Source organism: Ascaphus truei, chromosome 5 (genome assembly GCF_040206685.1).
Source record: "Ascaphus truei isolate aAscTru1 chromosome 5, aAscTru1.hap1, whole genome shotgun sequence".
Taxonomy (NCBI): domain Eukaryota; kingdom Metazoa; phylum Chordata; class Amphibia; order Anura; family Ascaphidae; genus Ascaphus; species Ascaphus truei.
The window spans coordinates 40,782,071-40,800,098 of NC_134487.1; the positions used below are offsets into that span (position 1 = coordinate 40,782,071).

The following is an 18,028-nucleotide window of genomic DNA, read 5'->3' on the forward strand; positions in this document are numbered from 1 at the left end:
GTACAAATTTGTAGTGTTAGGAGTTGTTGGTAAATAAATAAATATTCATATTCCAGCTTTTTCCAAATCGCAAAAGGAAATAAGTGCTCTAAAGAAACAGTCTGATGGCCTCACCAGGGAATATGATCGTCTCATCAGAGAGCATGAACTGCTGCAGGTACGTAGATGATTTTTTAACTACATTTTATTAGAAACTACACTAGTAAAACAAATGGGCGACACAATGTGTAGTGATCTATACCGTAACCAGACTCAAAACTGGCGTTCCGGAAATGACGACAAATATACACTGTGTTGGCTACAATTCTAAAAGCAGCATAATCCAGTGGCAATTAAAGAGTTCCAAATACATAACAGGACTGATGTCAAACTGAACCGAGGTCAGAGGTAAATATACTCACACTTATTGCAAGAAATAAAGAACTCTAAACTATTGTTTTGAACTGAGGTTGGAAGCATACAATTTTAATTGACAAATTATTATATCTTTCTTAGTCTGATATTTTTTTAAATAATAACCAAATAAGAGGCAGATACAGTATTTATGTAAATTAGATACAGTATTTAGAATATAGTCCCACGGGCAGAAAAAAAAAATCAATATGTAAAAGTCCACATTGCTAATGGGACACTCGCACTTTGAAATATGTATTGCTTTGTAATAAAGTATAGCTTTAGTTGCATGCTCATATTTGTTTTATAATTTAACCCAGGAGTGGCCAACTTGGTCCGCAAGGGCCAACAACAGGCCAGGTTTTCAGGATATCTGCTTCAGCACAGGGGGCTAAATCAGTATTGAGCCACCTGTGCTGGAGAAGGAATATCGTAAAACCTGACCTGTTGGTGGCCCTTGAGGACTGCAGTTGGCCACTCCTGGGATTGAATGTCTAAAACACACTGTTAGATCTTAACCACTAAGACGTTCTTAACTGAAAAAGAATGCAGCTGCGAATTGTAAGTTGCAGTGATCAGGGCTGAGTTAAGAAGCATGTTGTAGAGAATCACAATATACCGTTTTTAAAGTCCCTGCAAAGAAAGATAAAAAAAAATTCTACCCAGTGTTTCTCCAAAAAAAAAAAAAAAATGAAAACTACTGGAAAATGTCATATTAAAACGTATGATTCCAATTAAAATGTAAACTACTGAGTTTGTGCAAGAAAATGTTTTTTTGGGGCCATCTAAATGCACCTGTGAGTTATTTGGTGACCTTGCTCTTAACTGCTTTTGAAAACACACAGTACAAACATAACTTTATCAAAACACTTTATAAAAATAAAACCGTTTTAAATATATAAATTTGCCCTTTTTTTTCTATACACAAAGTATTTTTTATTTTTTTTGTCAGAATTCGAGGCCAGGCGTCCTATAGAATTGAACCTATTTTTAGGTTCATGGGGCCCCCTGGTTCTCTTGAGATGCTTATCCAGTGTAGTTGCCGGTGTTTTTTCTCCCTTTAGGGAAGTCAAAATGTCCATCAGATTCCGCTGGCCAATAGGAAGTCGCAAAGTCGGAGGAATGACTTTGCAGCTCTCTATTGGGCGGCCAAGTTTAATGTCCAGGAAAAACATCGCCAAGTAAACCAGTACAGTATATCTCTCAGGAACCTCAGAGCTAAAAGTAGCACAGTTCAGCTCTGGAGGCCTCATGGGGGTGAGTTATATGTAAATAAAATAAGCACAATCGACCGGATTGGTGCTTTAATATGCACAGTCCACAATATTTTATATACAAAAAAAACATTAAAAGCACATTTCTGCCTAGGGTTTATTTCCCTTTTGTTTTTGTATTAGGTATTAAACTGGGTGAGGGGTCACCGGAGCTGAACCACTTTAATTTTGGCTCCTGGGACCCCGCTGCTTCCCGAGATACCACGCAGGTCACGCTGGTTGTGGTTTAACTGGGTTTATTTTATAAGTTACGTGATTTGAAACCCTTCTGTACACAACTTTTGTGGGTAATGTGCCTGGATTGTAGCATTTCTGAGGCCTTGATAAAAAAAATGTTTTTTGTTCTCTCACCTAATCGAGTATTTTTCTCATATTCTAATGTTTTCTTGGGTGTGATTTGCTTTGTTTAGAATATCACGGATGGAAAACATGACAAGAAAGACGAGTAATTGCAATAGCGACTACGTGAAATTCCATGGGCTTGAAGACTTTGCAAGGTTTAGTAATAGTTTCCAGACAGGAGAAGCACTGGTTCGATATTTTCTGGCGGTCACCGCTTTCTGTGCAGTGAAAACACTGTGCTGTGTCTTCCTGATGCTGTCGGTACTGCAAATGCTGCATATTTTAGCTGTAAAATCTAGCTCAACTGTGTACCTTATTTTGTTTAAAATAAAGAATAAGGCATAAAATGATATTACTGCAATAGTTTAGGTACAGGATGATTTTAAGTTGTTTTTGTTGTATACAAGTCAATATTTTTGTACCATATTTACAGTTATCCTGATTTGAAAAGGAATAGTGCAGTGTATTGAAGTTTTATCGGTGGCTTCTCATAGTTATAAACCAGTCCTCAAGGGCCACTAACAGGACAGGTTTTCAGGATATCCCTGTTTTAGCACAGGTGGTGAATCATTCTGACTAACCCACTGATTGACCCACCAGTGCTGAAGCAGGGATATCCTGACCTGTTGGTGGCCCTTCAGGACTGGAGTTGGCCACCCCTGCTATAAACTCATTCAAGTGTAATAGTCATTATCTGTTGTGAATGAATGGCCGCTAATGACCTTGATTATGATACTACAGTGAATTACACAGTTGCCAACAGGAAAAAACAAAAACATATTGCTGCCTGAATTTAGCATCTTTTTGGCATCAAACGGGTAAAATGCCTACTCTCAAAGTATTTATCACACTTTTGACAATTTTTTTTGGGGGGGGGGGGTTGCTTATTTTATAGGCTGAAAGAAATTAGATCTATATTCTAGCATCTTGTTAAAATGTCCTATTTTTGTAATTTACAAATATATCCAGGTTTCTCATGTTTGAGATGTTTTTGCATGCATGTTTGCACTGAATACTTTTTCTCTTGCTTACCAAAAATGTTTATTTCTCTTGACAGATCTTTGTGTGTGGTTTTTATTTATCTCTTTAATTGAAAGTGGTTTAATGATTTTTAAAAAATATATATACTTGCACACATGTTTACAGCCAGGGTGAATGATATGTATGCTGTAAATGGAATGGCCTTCTAGCAGCTATTGACAATGTTTTAGCAAGACAGGTCCCGAGGTCGGTATGTGAAAGACCTTCTGTAAAAAGACAGAACATTTACATGTTGGTTTATTCGGAACATTTCACTCCATCAAACTGCATACTTACTATAACCGTGACATGCAAACAGTCATTTGGCAAGTCCCAAAATATTACTTTCTTCACCTAAGTTAACAAGGCGAAAAGTAGAGTAGATTCAAAGCTCTAAGAATGAAGATCGAGACTCAAAGCTGTCTTTTGAAGAACCACAACGGTGTGTCCATTTAAAGGGAATTGTTTAATGGGATATCCATTTTATTTCCAACACAAGCAGTAAAGGACCATGCGGCGTTTACAGAATCCTGTATAATTGGAACATACAAAAGAATAGATTTTACTTGTTGGGTACATGGAAAACCCACTTCTTGAATCTTTACAAAAGTAACTTTCATGTACACTTTCTCTTAGGTCCCACTTTGTTTATTGAAGTAACATCCACTCAGATGGGGATTTTGGCTCTACATAAGACTATTTTCCAAATTCATTCAAGTGGTGTGTATATATACATACACACACACACACCTCCCCGCAACATGTCTGGAAAAGCATTATTAGAAACAGTTTGCAGAAATCATATAATAGCTACTAATCAACATTTATCTTGGCTACATTTCAATAAATCGATGCCTTGTGCCCGATCACTACTGCGTAAATATGGTCCCATGTCTGTCTTCTGCTCTTGCACTGACAGTGCATGTTTACTTTCTGGCAGCTACAGAGCAGAGATATTGCACTTGGCAACTGTTCAGATAAACAAAATTGTTATACAAACCACTAACCTACAACATATTTTTACAGTGTAGGTTTAAAGTGCATGGCTGTTTGTTTTCTGAAGGTGCATTTGGCATTTTCAAAGACTATAAATACCAGTGTGCACATTGTACAGGTGGCATTGCTGCACTTTCTTTGCTATTAAATAGTCTCACCGTTGTAAAACTGGAGCAAAAAAAAAAAGCAATTGTTTTACTGGGGGAGAAAAATAAATCCTATTGGAAGGAAAGTTTATTCTCTCTAATCTGGCGCTTTTTGTTTTGGGACTGTGATACATGTGATTTGTTTTATTTTATATATATATATATCTATATCTCGTGAGCACATTCACATGTCTTAGACAGGTCTGCAACCCTGCCTTTCAACCATTATCACTTAGCATGCAGTGCTCCCACTGCAGCAAGGGATTCTGGGAAATGATATGCAAATGAGCACACAAAGGCAGGGTTGCAGACCTGTCTAAGGCTTTGGTCCCGCTGCGTCCGGCGGCGCGCGCAGCAGCGGGCCACCAGCTCCTTTCCTCCAGTCTGGAGATCCCCGCTGGCTCCTTCAGACGGGGCTGACTGCGTGCTGTGACGCGTCAGCCGGCCGATGCTGCAAGCTTCAGGTGATCAGAAGCGCTGACTCGTCACGTGGTGCAGCAGTCAGCCAATGAGGGAAGGGAGGCGGCTACGGGGAGGGAGGCGGCTAAGGGAAGGGAAGGGAGGCGGCTACCCTGTCTGTGCAGCCGTGCATAGCGCCCCCCACCCCCTCCTCTGGTGCCCGTTTCGCAGGCTGCCTCTGCTCTGGGAGGGGGGGAGAGGAGGGAGGCTCCGGGAGGGGGGGAGAGTGACCGAGAGGGGGGAGAGGGATCGACAGTTTGGGGGGGGGGGGGAATACGAGAGTCCATTTGATATATATATATATATATTTCCTTTTTCAAATTAATTTTTTGGATGGATGATTCTACAGTACCCACATTTTAAAATCCTTTGTCCAGTTGCTGTGTGTTATTTTTTGTAAAAGAGGCGACAAGATTTTGTGTGGGTGATGGGTAGCAGCAGTTATAGTTAAGCTGTGAAGCCACCGTCTCAGAAGGCTAAATATTGCTATAAAAAGAGATGACTAAGATCCTTTTTAAATATGCTCGGAAGCCGTCTTCAGTGTGTTGGTGAAGTCTGTTGTCCTATTAATTTGAATGAAGTTGAACTCTTGTTCAGCGTTGGAAACACCACTTCTCTGCATACTGCTTGGAGGTCTAAGTGAACATAAGGTACAAGCAAGGTTTCGAAAAATGAATTTAGCATGTTTGAAGGAGTGAATGTACCTGTAAAATGTTAACTAACCGTGAACACACATTTTCAAACTCTTCGTTGATCAGGCTGTCTACTGTAGTTATGTTATGTCTATGAAGTTTCCACTATGAAGCCATTTTTTTTTCTGTTTATATGCCAATAAAGGGTATTTTGCTACTGTGTGATGTACTTAACATTCTTTTTATTATTGACATGAAACGTTACTTTTGGGCTATTGAGGAAAATAATCAATTCCCTTTACATGTGATGCATCCTTTTGCAATGTTTCCACTTTGGGGAGTACTCTTCCATTTGTGGGAAGAATTCTGTAAGGCTCATTCACCAGGATACACTAAGCGCTGATGGGGGGTAAGCACCCTGTGATCCTGCATTAACTGCCTTTGAATTGAATGGCAGTTAACTGGGATCAGAGTGCAATATACCACAATAGGGCTTAGTGAAGCTCCCATCATGTGTCTCTCAAATATCCTTGCTACGTTTTCCCCAGTCTCGCTCCCTTTGCATCTTTTTACATAGAACATTTTTGTATAGCACTGAAAACTGTGCCTGCAATATTTTAAGTTCAGTGCTGCACATGCCCTGACGAGCTTACAATCAAATGATGGTAAACAAATGCATAATACCTGCGCTCCTCCCTTTATGAAGTATGCAGCTGGTAAAAAGATTGACCTTCTATTTATGGGACACAAAAATAAAATTCCGGAGCTCCTGTCAAATTAGCTTGCAATATACTAGAGAACGTTCTACATTTAGAACCCAAGTCCAATAACAAAGGAGTCATGTGGTTGCATCTTTTGATCAAAGCATGATTCAAACCTGCTAACCCCATCATGGTAATCTCCAAATAATATAAATGAAGTGTTGGTGCCTAAGGCACAGAGAGGGGGAAGTGACTTGCTCAAGGTCACAAGGATGCCTGTCACATTGATTCAAACCAGATTCACCTGCTTCAAGGTCCCTGTTCTTACGAAGTTAACATACATTTTTCAAGCGTCTGCCTTTGCCTTTTACGTTTTCATCCTAATTACTTGTATCATTTAATATTTCTAATTAAGGAACTCGGGAATATTATTCAATCATTCCCTAATCAGCTGCAACCAGAATTGGAGTATGAATACCCCAAAACTCAGGAGTTGGTATCTTCTACATGCTTCCCCAAATCCACCATCCAAGACATCCCAACAGACCAATTATAATAGGATACACTCACTGAACCAATATCAAGCCTAGTAGATAATATCCTCAAACCACTAGTCACGAACTTCATACAGGATAGTGAAAAAAACTATAATAAAGCGCAACAAATATTGTGATATACTCAAGCTGCAGCCTAAACACCAGCGGTTTTCCCCAAAACCGCAAATTAAAAAAACCTAAACAAAACAGTGTTCATGGCGCAAAGTGATAAAACGGTTAATATGTGCAAATGAACCGAGTGTTAGTTAGCACTGAAAAACACAATACTGTAATACTGTAACTCCAAGTAGAAGATTCTCCAGGTCAGCAGACTCTTGTAGACCCTCATATGAAGAAACACAAATGCAAGGATATAGTGCATTAACACTTACTTTAAGATAACAAACAACACAGAGGGGATGGTAACACACTCACACTCTCCCCTCTGGTAAGTAAACAAGAAGTGACTTCGGGCGCACTTCAACCCTTCTCCTTAGATAGTATACAGGTGGGGAAAGGGATGGGAACCTCTGCTCCGCTAATGGTAATTTTAAATAAGTAGATGAGTAATGGTGCTGTGCTGAGAAATATACTAATAATACACAAAAGAAAAAGTACTCAGCTGGTAGCACTCTGTAACTCAAATTAGGTAGATAGTGGTGGTTGGAAATTGTAATGGTTAAAAATACTTTATTAATATATTTATTAAAATAAAAGGGTGTACATAAATGAGACTAAAGTGACTGTATAACCCTGTCATAACCTGCTATCCCCGGAGTATATAGTATGGTAGCATATGTCCAGACGTAGCACACAATCCTATATCACCCTATAATGATGTGTATATATAGGTATGTTGACACTCTATCATACCTCCATAATAGTATACTGGAGGGTAATTGCCAAGATAAAAGGGGTATATCCCCACCAAATCAAAAGCTGTTTTCATGCAATAAATTTGTCTGTTGGCTACAGATCTAGTGTGTGCTAGTAGGTAATATAACCCCTAACTATATAAGGGTGATTATACTAGGCAAATACACCAAAAGACCCTGGTTGATGCAGGCATTAACACTTTAAAAATCCAAGATAAGTATCAGGATAGGATATCAGATGTGCATCCAGACCACACACTGCTTGTATAATAAGGCAGTGGTTCCGGGTGCACCCGATATAGTAGGTCAGTTGCAAGCTCTGTATAATGTCCTGCTAGATCGAGCTCCTCACAGCAGATCAGGTATAAGTCTGTGTGTTCAGAAATCACTAACCACAATCGCAGCCATTTACTGATATAATTATAAATATATATGCGTGAAGTAATGCTCCGAGCTCGACGTGATAAGAGCTGTTGCAATGTGATCAGCCTCCGCTGACTACCGTTTCGCGCATGCGCGCTTTCTCAAGGCTGATAGGCCTTCCAGAGGAAGTCCGGTGGGACGAAACATGTTGGGCCTTTTTTGATGCTTTGAGGCCATTATACCCAATCTCCTGAGAAGCCCTGATTATAAGGAGACTGCTGAGACGGCCGTGACGCGGCGGAGTGCCCCCACTGCAGGTGAGAGACGCTGGCAGAGGCAATCGCTGTCTGTTCCTGACTGAGAAGTGGAGCGGTCGCATCGGGTGCTGTTATCTAAGGAGAAGGGTTGAAGTGCGCCCAAAGTCACTTCTTGTTTACTTACCAGCGGGGAGCGTGTGAGTGTGTTACCATTCCCTCTGTTGTTTGTTATCTTAAAGTAAATGTTAATGCACTATATCCTTGCATTTGTGTTTCTTCATATGAGGGTCTACAAAGATTCTGCTGACCTGGAGAATCTTCATACAAGATAACACAGATTTCCTCAATGAACGTGGCATCAAACACATTCGTTACCATGGATGTAGAATCCCTGGACAGTAACATCCCCCACAAGGATGGCACTGAGTGAGGCATGCTTTCAATTCCTTGCAACATCTCGCCTCAATCAGCAATAGAGTGCTGAAGTACTTACCAACCTGATAAAATAAATCCTCTCACACAACTATTTCAGCTTCATCAAGGAAATGTACTTGCAACTAATGCTGACTGCAATGGGCCAATCTTTTTATGGCCAATCTTGAACAGTGATTCCTAACCACTTGCCTCCACAAACCTTACAAATATTACAGATATAAACAGAGAAAAAGTGTGGCGCTCAACACTAATGCAGTGAATCATTTAAATACATATTTTAAAGTGATTAAAAGTGCATTCATTATAAAACACAAATATATCATGTCTAAAATATAACAAACATGATAATTGTGACAAATCACTAGCAAATATGTGAATATATGAACCCCAATGGCAGTAATAGGTAGGTTCAGATCAAATTATGGAAATATACACCTCCACTCAGAACCCTGAAACAGGATACATTTCAAATCTCCACAATCGGAACCCAAAAAATAAGGGGAGCGGGGGACGTATCGCCAATGGAGAAAGAGAAAAGAAAAAAATATTACAGATACATTGATCTGTTTATAGTACGAACAAAGGGTGAAGAAAATTAAAACCATTTCACGAGTCCTTCAATTCATTCCATCCATCAATTAAGTGCAAAATAGATTATTTATAAAATGTTTTACCAGGAAGTAATACATTGCGTTACCTCTCGTTTTCAAGTATGTCCTGGGCACAGAGTTATGATGACAAATACATGGTTACATTAAGTGAGCAGGGTTATACATTATATATAAATACATTGCATGCACTTTAAGAGATAATATGTTATAGGCATATGTAACAGTTACAGACCAGATTAAAATGAGAGACGGCTTCAGTTTTGAAAGAACTTAGACTGGTGGCGGCTGTGTCTCTGGTAGATTGTTCCAATTGTGAGGTGAACGGTAAGAGAAGGAGGAGCGGCCGGATACTTTGTTGAGCCTTGGGACCATGAACAGTCTTTTGGAGTCAGATCTTAGATGATAAGTATACAAAAAAACAAAAGAACAGGGCGCACAACGCACATAGTGAAGGATAGTTAAAAATGTGACTTTATGATTAAAAGTAAATAGTTCTGCGTACATCAAGATAAATTACACAAGCAGTTGGTATATAGGTTTACCACACCAGGAGATGACAATGAGCGACACCCTTGGATGGATCTCAGCATGGGATGGATCTGCAGTCGTCTCGTCTGCTCTTTACAGCGTTCTCCGTCTTGGGGTGGTGGATGGGTAAGTCCCTGGTAGAGAAACCCCAAAGCACACAGCTCACAGGCGGGTAGGGAAGCCGCAGGAATCAACGTCCATAGGGTTAGCACGCCGTTTGCCGCCACTCCTCGTCGGGCGCTCGGCGGTGACGTCACGAGTCGCTCCTCGACTTCCGCAGTGTTTCTCCTGGAACGCACAGCGTGCGTGTCATTCAGGTTGTTCTCAGCAGCGGGGAGGGATGTAACGCTATGAAGGCAGCTTACTAACAGTGCTCTAAACCACACATGAAAGGGGGGAAACGAGCATAGACACCTCTCTCTTCCAACGCGTTTCGTAACACTAGGTTACTTCTTCAGGGAATGTATGCCATACATCCCATACATTCCCTGAAGAAGTAACCTAGTGTTACGAAACGCGTTGGAAGAGAGAGGTGTCTATGCTCGTTTCCCCCCTTTCATGTGTGGTTTAGAGCACTGTTAGTAAGCTGCCTTCATAGCGTTACATCCCTCCCCGCTGCTGAGAACAACCTGAATGACACGCACGCTGTGCGTTCCAGGAGAAACACTGCGGAAGTCGAGGAGCGACTCGTGACGTCACCGCCGAGCGCCCGACGAGGAGTGGCGGCAAACGGCGTGCTAACCCTATGGACGTTGATTCCTGCGGCTTCCCTACCCGCCTGTGAGCTGTGTGCTTTGGGGTTTCTCTACCAGGGACTTACCCATCCACCACCCCAAGACTGAGAACGCTGTAAAGAGCAGACGAGACGACTGCAGATCCATCCCATGCTGAGATCCATCCAAGGGTGTCGCTCATTGTCATCTCCTGGTGTGGTAAACCTATATACCAACTGCTTGTGTAATTTATCTTGATGTACGCAGAACTATTTACTTTTAATCATAAAGTCACATTTTTAACTATACTTCACTATGTGCATTGTGCGCCCTGTTCTTTTGTTTTTTGTATAGTTCCTGGGGTGTCGAGCCACCCCCAAGAAAGGCTGCAGACCCGCGTTTAGTGTCAGATCCACATATAAGGTTTACAATATTGTTTCTATTATCACGGTGCACTGTTCACTATTTGTTGTTTACTAGATATTAGCTGCGCACTATCACCTATTCTTAGATGATAAGTGCCTGATGTGGTAAGGGTGAGGAGCTTGTTTAAATAAACGGGTAGCTTGCTCCAGAAAGTATTTGAAGGCAAGACAGGAAAGGTGAACTTTGTGCCTAGACTCGAGTGATGACCAATCTAGTTATTTGAGCATCTTGCAGAGATGTGTGTTGTAGTTGCATTGGCGAACAACACGGCATATTGAATTGTAGAAGGTGTCAAGTTTGCTAAGGTGGGTTTGGGGTGCCGAGCCATATTCTATGTCTCCATAGTCAATAATTGGCATTAGCATCTGCTGTGTGATACGCTTTCTGACCAGCAGACTAAGGGAGGATTTGTTCCTATAAAGTACACATAGTTTGGCATAGATTTTGGAATCAGGGTATCAATGTGTAACCCAAATGTAAAATGGGAGTCAAACCATATGCCCAAATATTTAAAACTAGTAACATGGGCTAGGGTGGTATTAGCGTTGGTTTTGATCTGGAGCACATTTATTGGAAGCTTTAAAACTGTAGCCTTGGTCCAAATACCATTGTTACAGTCTTGTTAGTGTCTAAAAACAATTTGTTTTGGGAAATCCATTTTTCAAGTCTCAAAAAGTCAGATTGAAGTAAGTGTCCAAGGTTGGAGAGGCTAGAGCTATGTGCATATAGGATTGTATCATACGCATACATGTGTATTGAAAGTCCCTTACAAGCTGTAGGAAGATCATTGATGAACACTGAGAAAAGTAGGGGCCCCAGAACAGAGCCTTGCGGGACACAGCGGGTGATACCCAAGGGGTTGGAGTCAGAGCCTGAGATGGACACATGTTGGGATCTACCTGATAGGTAGGAATGAAACCATTCCATTGGCAAACTTAGTGAACTTTCTGGATACAACACTGAAGAATGGCAAACTACACACATCTGTATACAAGAAATCCATAGACAGATGTAGTTACCTCCATAACTCCAGCTTCAATCTCACTCATACAAAGCAAGGCATCATACAGTACACATCTAGGCTATAAGATATCACTGAATATGCTCTGACACTAAAGATAGGAACAGACACCTCACAACTCTGAATCATTCAGACCGAAGGGATACAAGCCAAAGATTATTGCCACAACAATCACATCTGCAGCAAAAGCGCCCACGAGAACACCTGCTCCAATACAAAAGAAAGTAGCAACCACATGCATACCACTGGTGGCTACATACAACCCCACCCTTGAGGGAGTTAATGCAAACTCAAAATGATACAAAAAAATTGGACTTAATACTGATATGGGATTTCTTATACTCCTCATTTTTTTGTAACGTTTCTCCCTGCCTCTGTTAATGTTACAACATATTCCCTTTTCCTCGCACGCCCAGCCGCCTTCACAGTGCTGATGGATGTATGGTCGTTACATGCTCTCCACATTTCTTACCATCCCTTTCGCCCATTCATTGCCCTATCTGTATATTTACTATCGCCTCTACACAGTCCAAATAGAAAAGGTATCACCTAGTACTGAAGTCGTTTATTTTTCCCTATCGCAATTGATTTAACAGGGCAATTTCTATTTAATTCTATTTCAGAGATACACTGCTGTAAAATACTATTGAGAAAGTTGTGAATAAAAAACACAAGTCTGAGGATATATTTTGCAGAATGACAAATAAGTTTATTGCAGTGTACGGTGCACACGCAGAGGAGAGTTTCAAAATAAAACCCTCCCAACGACATGGTGGCATACAGGCCTTATTTATACACAAAATACTAAACCCACGCCCCCTATACAAGGTTGCGTGTCATCACTACGTAAACAAAATATGAATATGAACACATTGAGTTAAAGCATTATTATGGGATGCCTAAATGAAATGATTCAGCAATATTCCTTATACAAGCCGTTGACCTTTTCTCTACATACAGAACTTCATGCCCCCCCCACCCCCTCGGAATGAGAGACAGTGCCTATCAGTCTCGTATTTTCATAACATTGGCACTTAGCACTCATTCTCAAGGTTTTTTCAGTTAGCTGCTTGGTTTATTATCACTTTAAAATTGAAAGCAAAAATCCCTTTCAAACCGTTCATCTCATAACCCGTTCACTCAGACAAAACCTAAGATGGATGCTGACTTAAAATGGTTGCTTAGATCCCAGTGCGGTTATGTCAGACCTCCCCCTTACGTCATATTCTCACTTTGTCACTCCCTCCTTTTTTTATTCTTAAAACATAGCTTTTGAGACTTAAGTTTATGATGATAGTCCAGGGATAACTCAGAGGACAAGGGCGCATGCCCTTCACTGTCATAGTCTCGTAAGGCGCTGCGGCCAATATGTCTTTTGGAGTTGAATAACTGTGGTCGGCATCTTCTTTCTTCAAGGGACTGCTGTTTCTGGCATCTGCAAAGTGGCATCAGATTGGGGGAGGGGGTCGCACACTTGTGGATCATACCTTTGCAACACGTGACACACACATATATGACAACAAGTAACACCCCCAAACACACCAAAACATTCAAAAAATTTGCTCCAAGTGATTTAAGCCATTCACCTAACCCCAGAGGGTCCCATTCCATCCCATCTTCCTGTCTAAGCCGCTTTTGAATCTCTTCTATTTTATCTAGTTCATGCTACACATTACCACTCTGATCTTGAATGAAAACACAACATTGTTCTTTAATCAAAACACATACCCCTCCTTTTGAAGCTAAAACATAGTCTAAAGCAATTCTGTTTGGTAAGGCCATAAGCCTAATCTGAACCTGTTCTTGGTTTAATGATGAAATTAAAAACTGCAAAATTAAGGCTACATTCTTCCTGTAAATTGTTATCTGACTAAACATACATTTTTACAGAGGTTTCATTGGTTGGTGGAGACACTTCACCCATGAATTGATTCTTGTTCCTAGTGTGTGATACACCCTTTAAAGAGGTTCCCTTAAAAAAATTGGAAAAATACAGAAATTATACACATAATACTAAAAACCTTATTTTATGCAAGCAACCTTTCTTTGGATATGCAGTTGCTAGATAAAGGAAATGGCATCTATCTCTATCATCATATATTTTCAGAATCATCACAACATTCTATTACTGAGAATTGAGGGGGTTTGGTATCTGTGGAAGCGAAATGCATGATCCTCACCCCTGCACGCATTATATACATCATTCACTCAGAATATCAGAACAGACAATGTCTGCGATGGTCAACATGGCTGACTTATGATCCTTTCCTTGTGGCTGACACACGCCCCTGGGTGACCCCCTCCTTTCGGTGGAGGTGCAACACACTTCTGGATCAAAGTTTTGCTGCACATGACACATACATAGAGAGTGATGAGTACTGCCAAAACACATACAAGAGCTTTCACAAGCCACGCTTCCAGAAAACCAATCCTCCCATCAAGGCTCAATTGTACATACACCTTAAATTTCTATCTTAACACACTCTAAAGAATAAAAATATTGAGTCTCTGAAAAAATGAAATGTTCTGATAAAACCGGGCCTTAGCCTGGTGTCTTATTTTCCTCGTTGGTTAACGGTTACAGTTTTGACTCGGCAAGACGTTAACTTGATGCAGCTGTGCTTTAGGTGACTTTGGTCTTTGGTGGCGCTGGAACGTTTGGTGGAGCTGGAACGAGCTTTGGGTGCTTTGGATCCAGGGAAAGAACTCTGCCACTTTAATTGCTGTATTGGTGGTTACTTTAGGCCTTTTCACCTGGGATGAAAAGCATGCTTGCGTAGGAAATATGTGACTATTAACCCCATCTCGAGTAGGTGCACTTTCAACATTGCCTAGAGAGACTCAAAAAAAGTATTAGTTGCATACAACTTATTGTTTTATTACCAATAACATGGTCCTTAATTCGTTCCTTTGGACTGCTGATAGTCACAAGTCATCCCATATGTGTCTCATAGGGAGATAATTTATACCTAGGAATAAATTCTTGTATCAATGTATTTACTCCTGTCTTAGCATCCGCATATAGACAGAGGTATTCCCTATTAATGTTCCTCAAATTAAAACTAAGTAGCCAATGTGCACCTGACTTTGATACAATCTAAGTTCCTGAAACTTTGGGGCCTCATCCCTTGCAAAACCACTTGCTTCCATAATTAATTCTATCCTGTCTGCAGGCCATATCCCTAAGACCTGGGAAACTGCCAGAGTTTGTCCCAATCTTCAAAAGTGGGGACAAAAAAACACTGTCTCAAACTACAGGCCAATCTCTCTTCTCCCAATACTATCCACTGTCATGGAAAAATATTCCCTCCCAATTAAGCAATTATTTTACCCATACAAATTTCCCTAGCCAATCCGTATCTGGCTTTTACCCCAACACTCCACTGTAACTATTCTGCTAAAAATTGAAATGCCTTGTATATAATGCATACCTTATTCACTTATGTAACTGCTTTTGCAACTATGTATCCCCTGTATTTAACCCTATGTACAAGACACACCCACAAATGAGAGGTGACTCCCAAATTCACCCCTTCCTGGCAAACCCATTCTAGATTACACAGCACTTTTTGACAATAACCACTGCTTATGGACACCTTTGGAAAAAATAAATGGTTAAAAGCTATAACATACATCACATATTCAGTTAATAGACAAATGATTTTGTATAAGACTTCACACTAATGTCTTGCTTAATATAATCTCTTTGCACAGTGCTGAGCACACGGTCAGCTTTATAATTCTAAAGATACTCTGGATATTCATCTGACTAAAGAAAAAAATTATTTTATAAGACTTGTTCCTGGGCAACAAGCCATTTTGTTTCTGGGCGTTTCGCCAATTGACCCTGAACAGATAAGATAACGGCACACCATGGCTTCTTCCTGAAAATAATTATTAGATTGAAACTTTCGCTTAAAGTTTAAATACATGGAGCTTTATCCAGAGCCCTAAGAACTTCATTTTTTATGGCCTCTCAAAAATTAACCAACGGGCTTTTATAAAGCTAAGGTTTATATAACTTCTTAACACACAAATAACTCCATACGCTCATGCTATCTCCCTACACTCAGTTCTTTTTAATGCCTTCTGTTTTGAACTTTCATAGTTTCACTGACTTCATTCACTACAAATTTATGCTATCCTGTTGCAATTCTGTCCTTTCTCAAGCTACACACACCTATTTCTCTCCATTAATCAACACTCACAAGTCTAACCCACACAAACTCTTCCTTCATCTTACCTCAGGACTTTGCTGACTATTTTAAGAAAGACGTTGAATCCATACACCAGAACATTCCCTCTGTTTCCTCCTATCCTACTTTGCTTCCTACTCACTTCCTGCTTTCCTTGACTCTTTTTCCACTGTCTCAAAAGAGAGTGTCACCATCACTGTTGATCTCCTTTCTCCCTCTACTCTGCTACATTTCCATTCTCCTTAAAACATGTAACAGCTATACCATGACTCAAAAATAGCAAGCTTGACCCTACCTGTCTTTCTACTTTAACTACTGAACTTGTCTTGTATTCTCTTGCTTGCTCCATTTTCTCAACACCCATTCTCTCCTTAACCCTCTACAATCTGACTTCTGCACTGCTCCCTCCACGGAGACAATTCTCACTAAAATAACTGATGACCTATATGCTGCCCAAGACAGAGGTCATTACACTCTGCTCATATTACTCCCTGCAGCATTTGACTCTGTGGACCACACTCTTCTCTTTTCTCTGTACACACTCTCTCTAGGTGACCTAATAACATCTCTTGGGTTTAAACATCACCACTATGCTGATGACACCCTCATTTACTTTTCAACCCCTGACCTTACACCTGCCATACAAACCTAAGTTTCTGAATGTCCTTCTGTTATCTCATCCTGGAAGGCCCTCTTTTGCCTTAAACTTAACATGGCAAAAACAGAGTTCCTCATACTTCCTCCCAAACCTGACCCTATTATCTCCTTCCACATTAATCTTGAATTTTCCATCCAGTAGCACAAGCACACTGCTTAGGAGTCACTCCCTCAACTCCTCTCTCATATTCTCCTCTTTCATTCAAAACATTTCTATAACTGTCGCTTTTTCCTCCACAATATCACAAAGATAAACCTGTTCCTCTGTTGCTCAACTGTTAAAAACTCTGATACAGACCCTCATTCTCTCCCATCTTGATAACTGTAATCCCCTGCTATCCAGCCTTCCTGACTTTCACCTGTCTTCCCTACTATCTTTCCCAAACGCTGCTGCCAGAATCACTCTACTCTTCAAACTCTGATTCTGCGTTTCCCCTCCTGAAATTCCTCTCCTGGCTTCTAATCAAATCCTACTGTTTCTGTACACTTTCCCTACCTACCAATTAGATTGTAAGCTCCTCAGAGCAGGGACTTCTCTTCCTTAATGTTACTTTTATGTCTGGTTCACTTATTTCATGACCTCTTACCTTTACCATTTGCTACCTATATGATTACGACGTGCACCACTCCTGTGAAGCGCTGTGCATATTAATAGCGTTATATACATAAAAACATACAATACAATATATACTTCAAACAATGCTTATGAGCTTTTACCCGCATTTTTAAACACAAAATATTCCCAAACATATCCTAATCCTATAGAAATAAAATTGAAATGTGTTTTTACTGGTTACACAATACAGAACACACACAATACAAAACACTTCTCTCATACACAGCCAAACAACATCACAAAAATAACGAACAAATAAAAGAAAAACATTTCTCCCCTATTACCCAACAATTTCACCCTGCAACTAAATTAATAAAAGTTCCCTTCTCTTTCTTTATTCTCATAAATAACCTGAATTTAAAACTACTCTGATGCTCCGGAGCTTTTGAATTAACTGTCGTATCTTAGCACATTCTTCGCGCTGGAGAAAAAAAGTGGGGGCACGCTCTGTGCTGCTGCGATTCTGATTCTCTTTCTTTCAGACATTTGATTTCATTGTGAGCAAATAATATTCATGTTTTCGTACGTACTTAGAAACAAAAAGAGAACAGCGCAAAAAAAACCATTGTGTAGTATATTTAAATAATTTTATAAAATGTGATGGTGAGTATTGCACGTACATAAAAAAAAAGGGTTAATAGCAAGACATGTTAGGGACATGTTACCACTCGGCAGGCACAGCAGGATGCAGACACCAGGTATTCGACGTCCTCCCTCAAGATGCTGGTATCTGGATTCAGAGTATACAGCTCAGCGTTGGGGAACCTTCCCGCGCCTTCACGGAGCTCTCAGCAGTTGTTTTCAGGGGTAGATCGCCGCGTCTCTTCCTGG

The 18,028-nt window shown here is 40.4% G+C and overlaps 1 protein-coding gene across 2 annotated transcripts in view; it reads left to right on the top strand.

The window, feature by feature from the left end:
- The window catches only part of BCAP29 (B cell receptor associated protein 29), a 50,266-nt gene extending 44,782 nt beyond the window's left edge, over positions 1 to 5,484 (top strand). For both annotated transcript variants that reach the window (XM_075599718.1, XM_075599717.1), the window contains exons 8-9: positions 57 to 157; positions 2,078 to 5,484. In XM_075599718.1, coding sequence (XP_075455833.1) covers positions 57 to 157; positions 2,078 to 2,116 — 140 coding nt within the window. In that variant the 3' untranslated portion in view covers positions 2,117 to 5,484. The remainder of the gene's footprint in view (positions 1 to 56; positions 158 to 2,077) is intronic.
- The last annotated feature ends 12,544 nt before the right edge of the window (positions 5,485 to 18,028 follow it).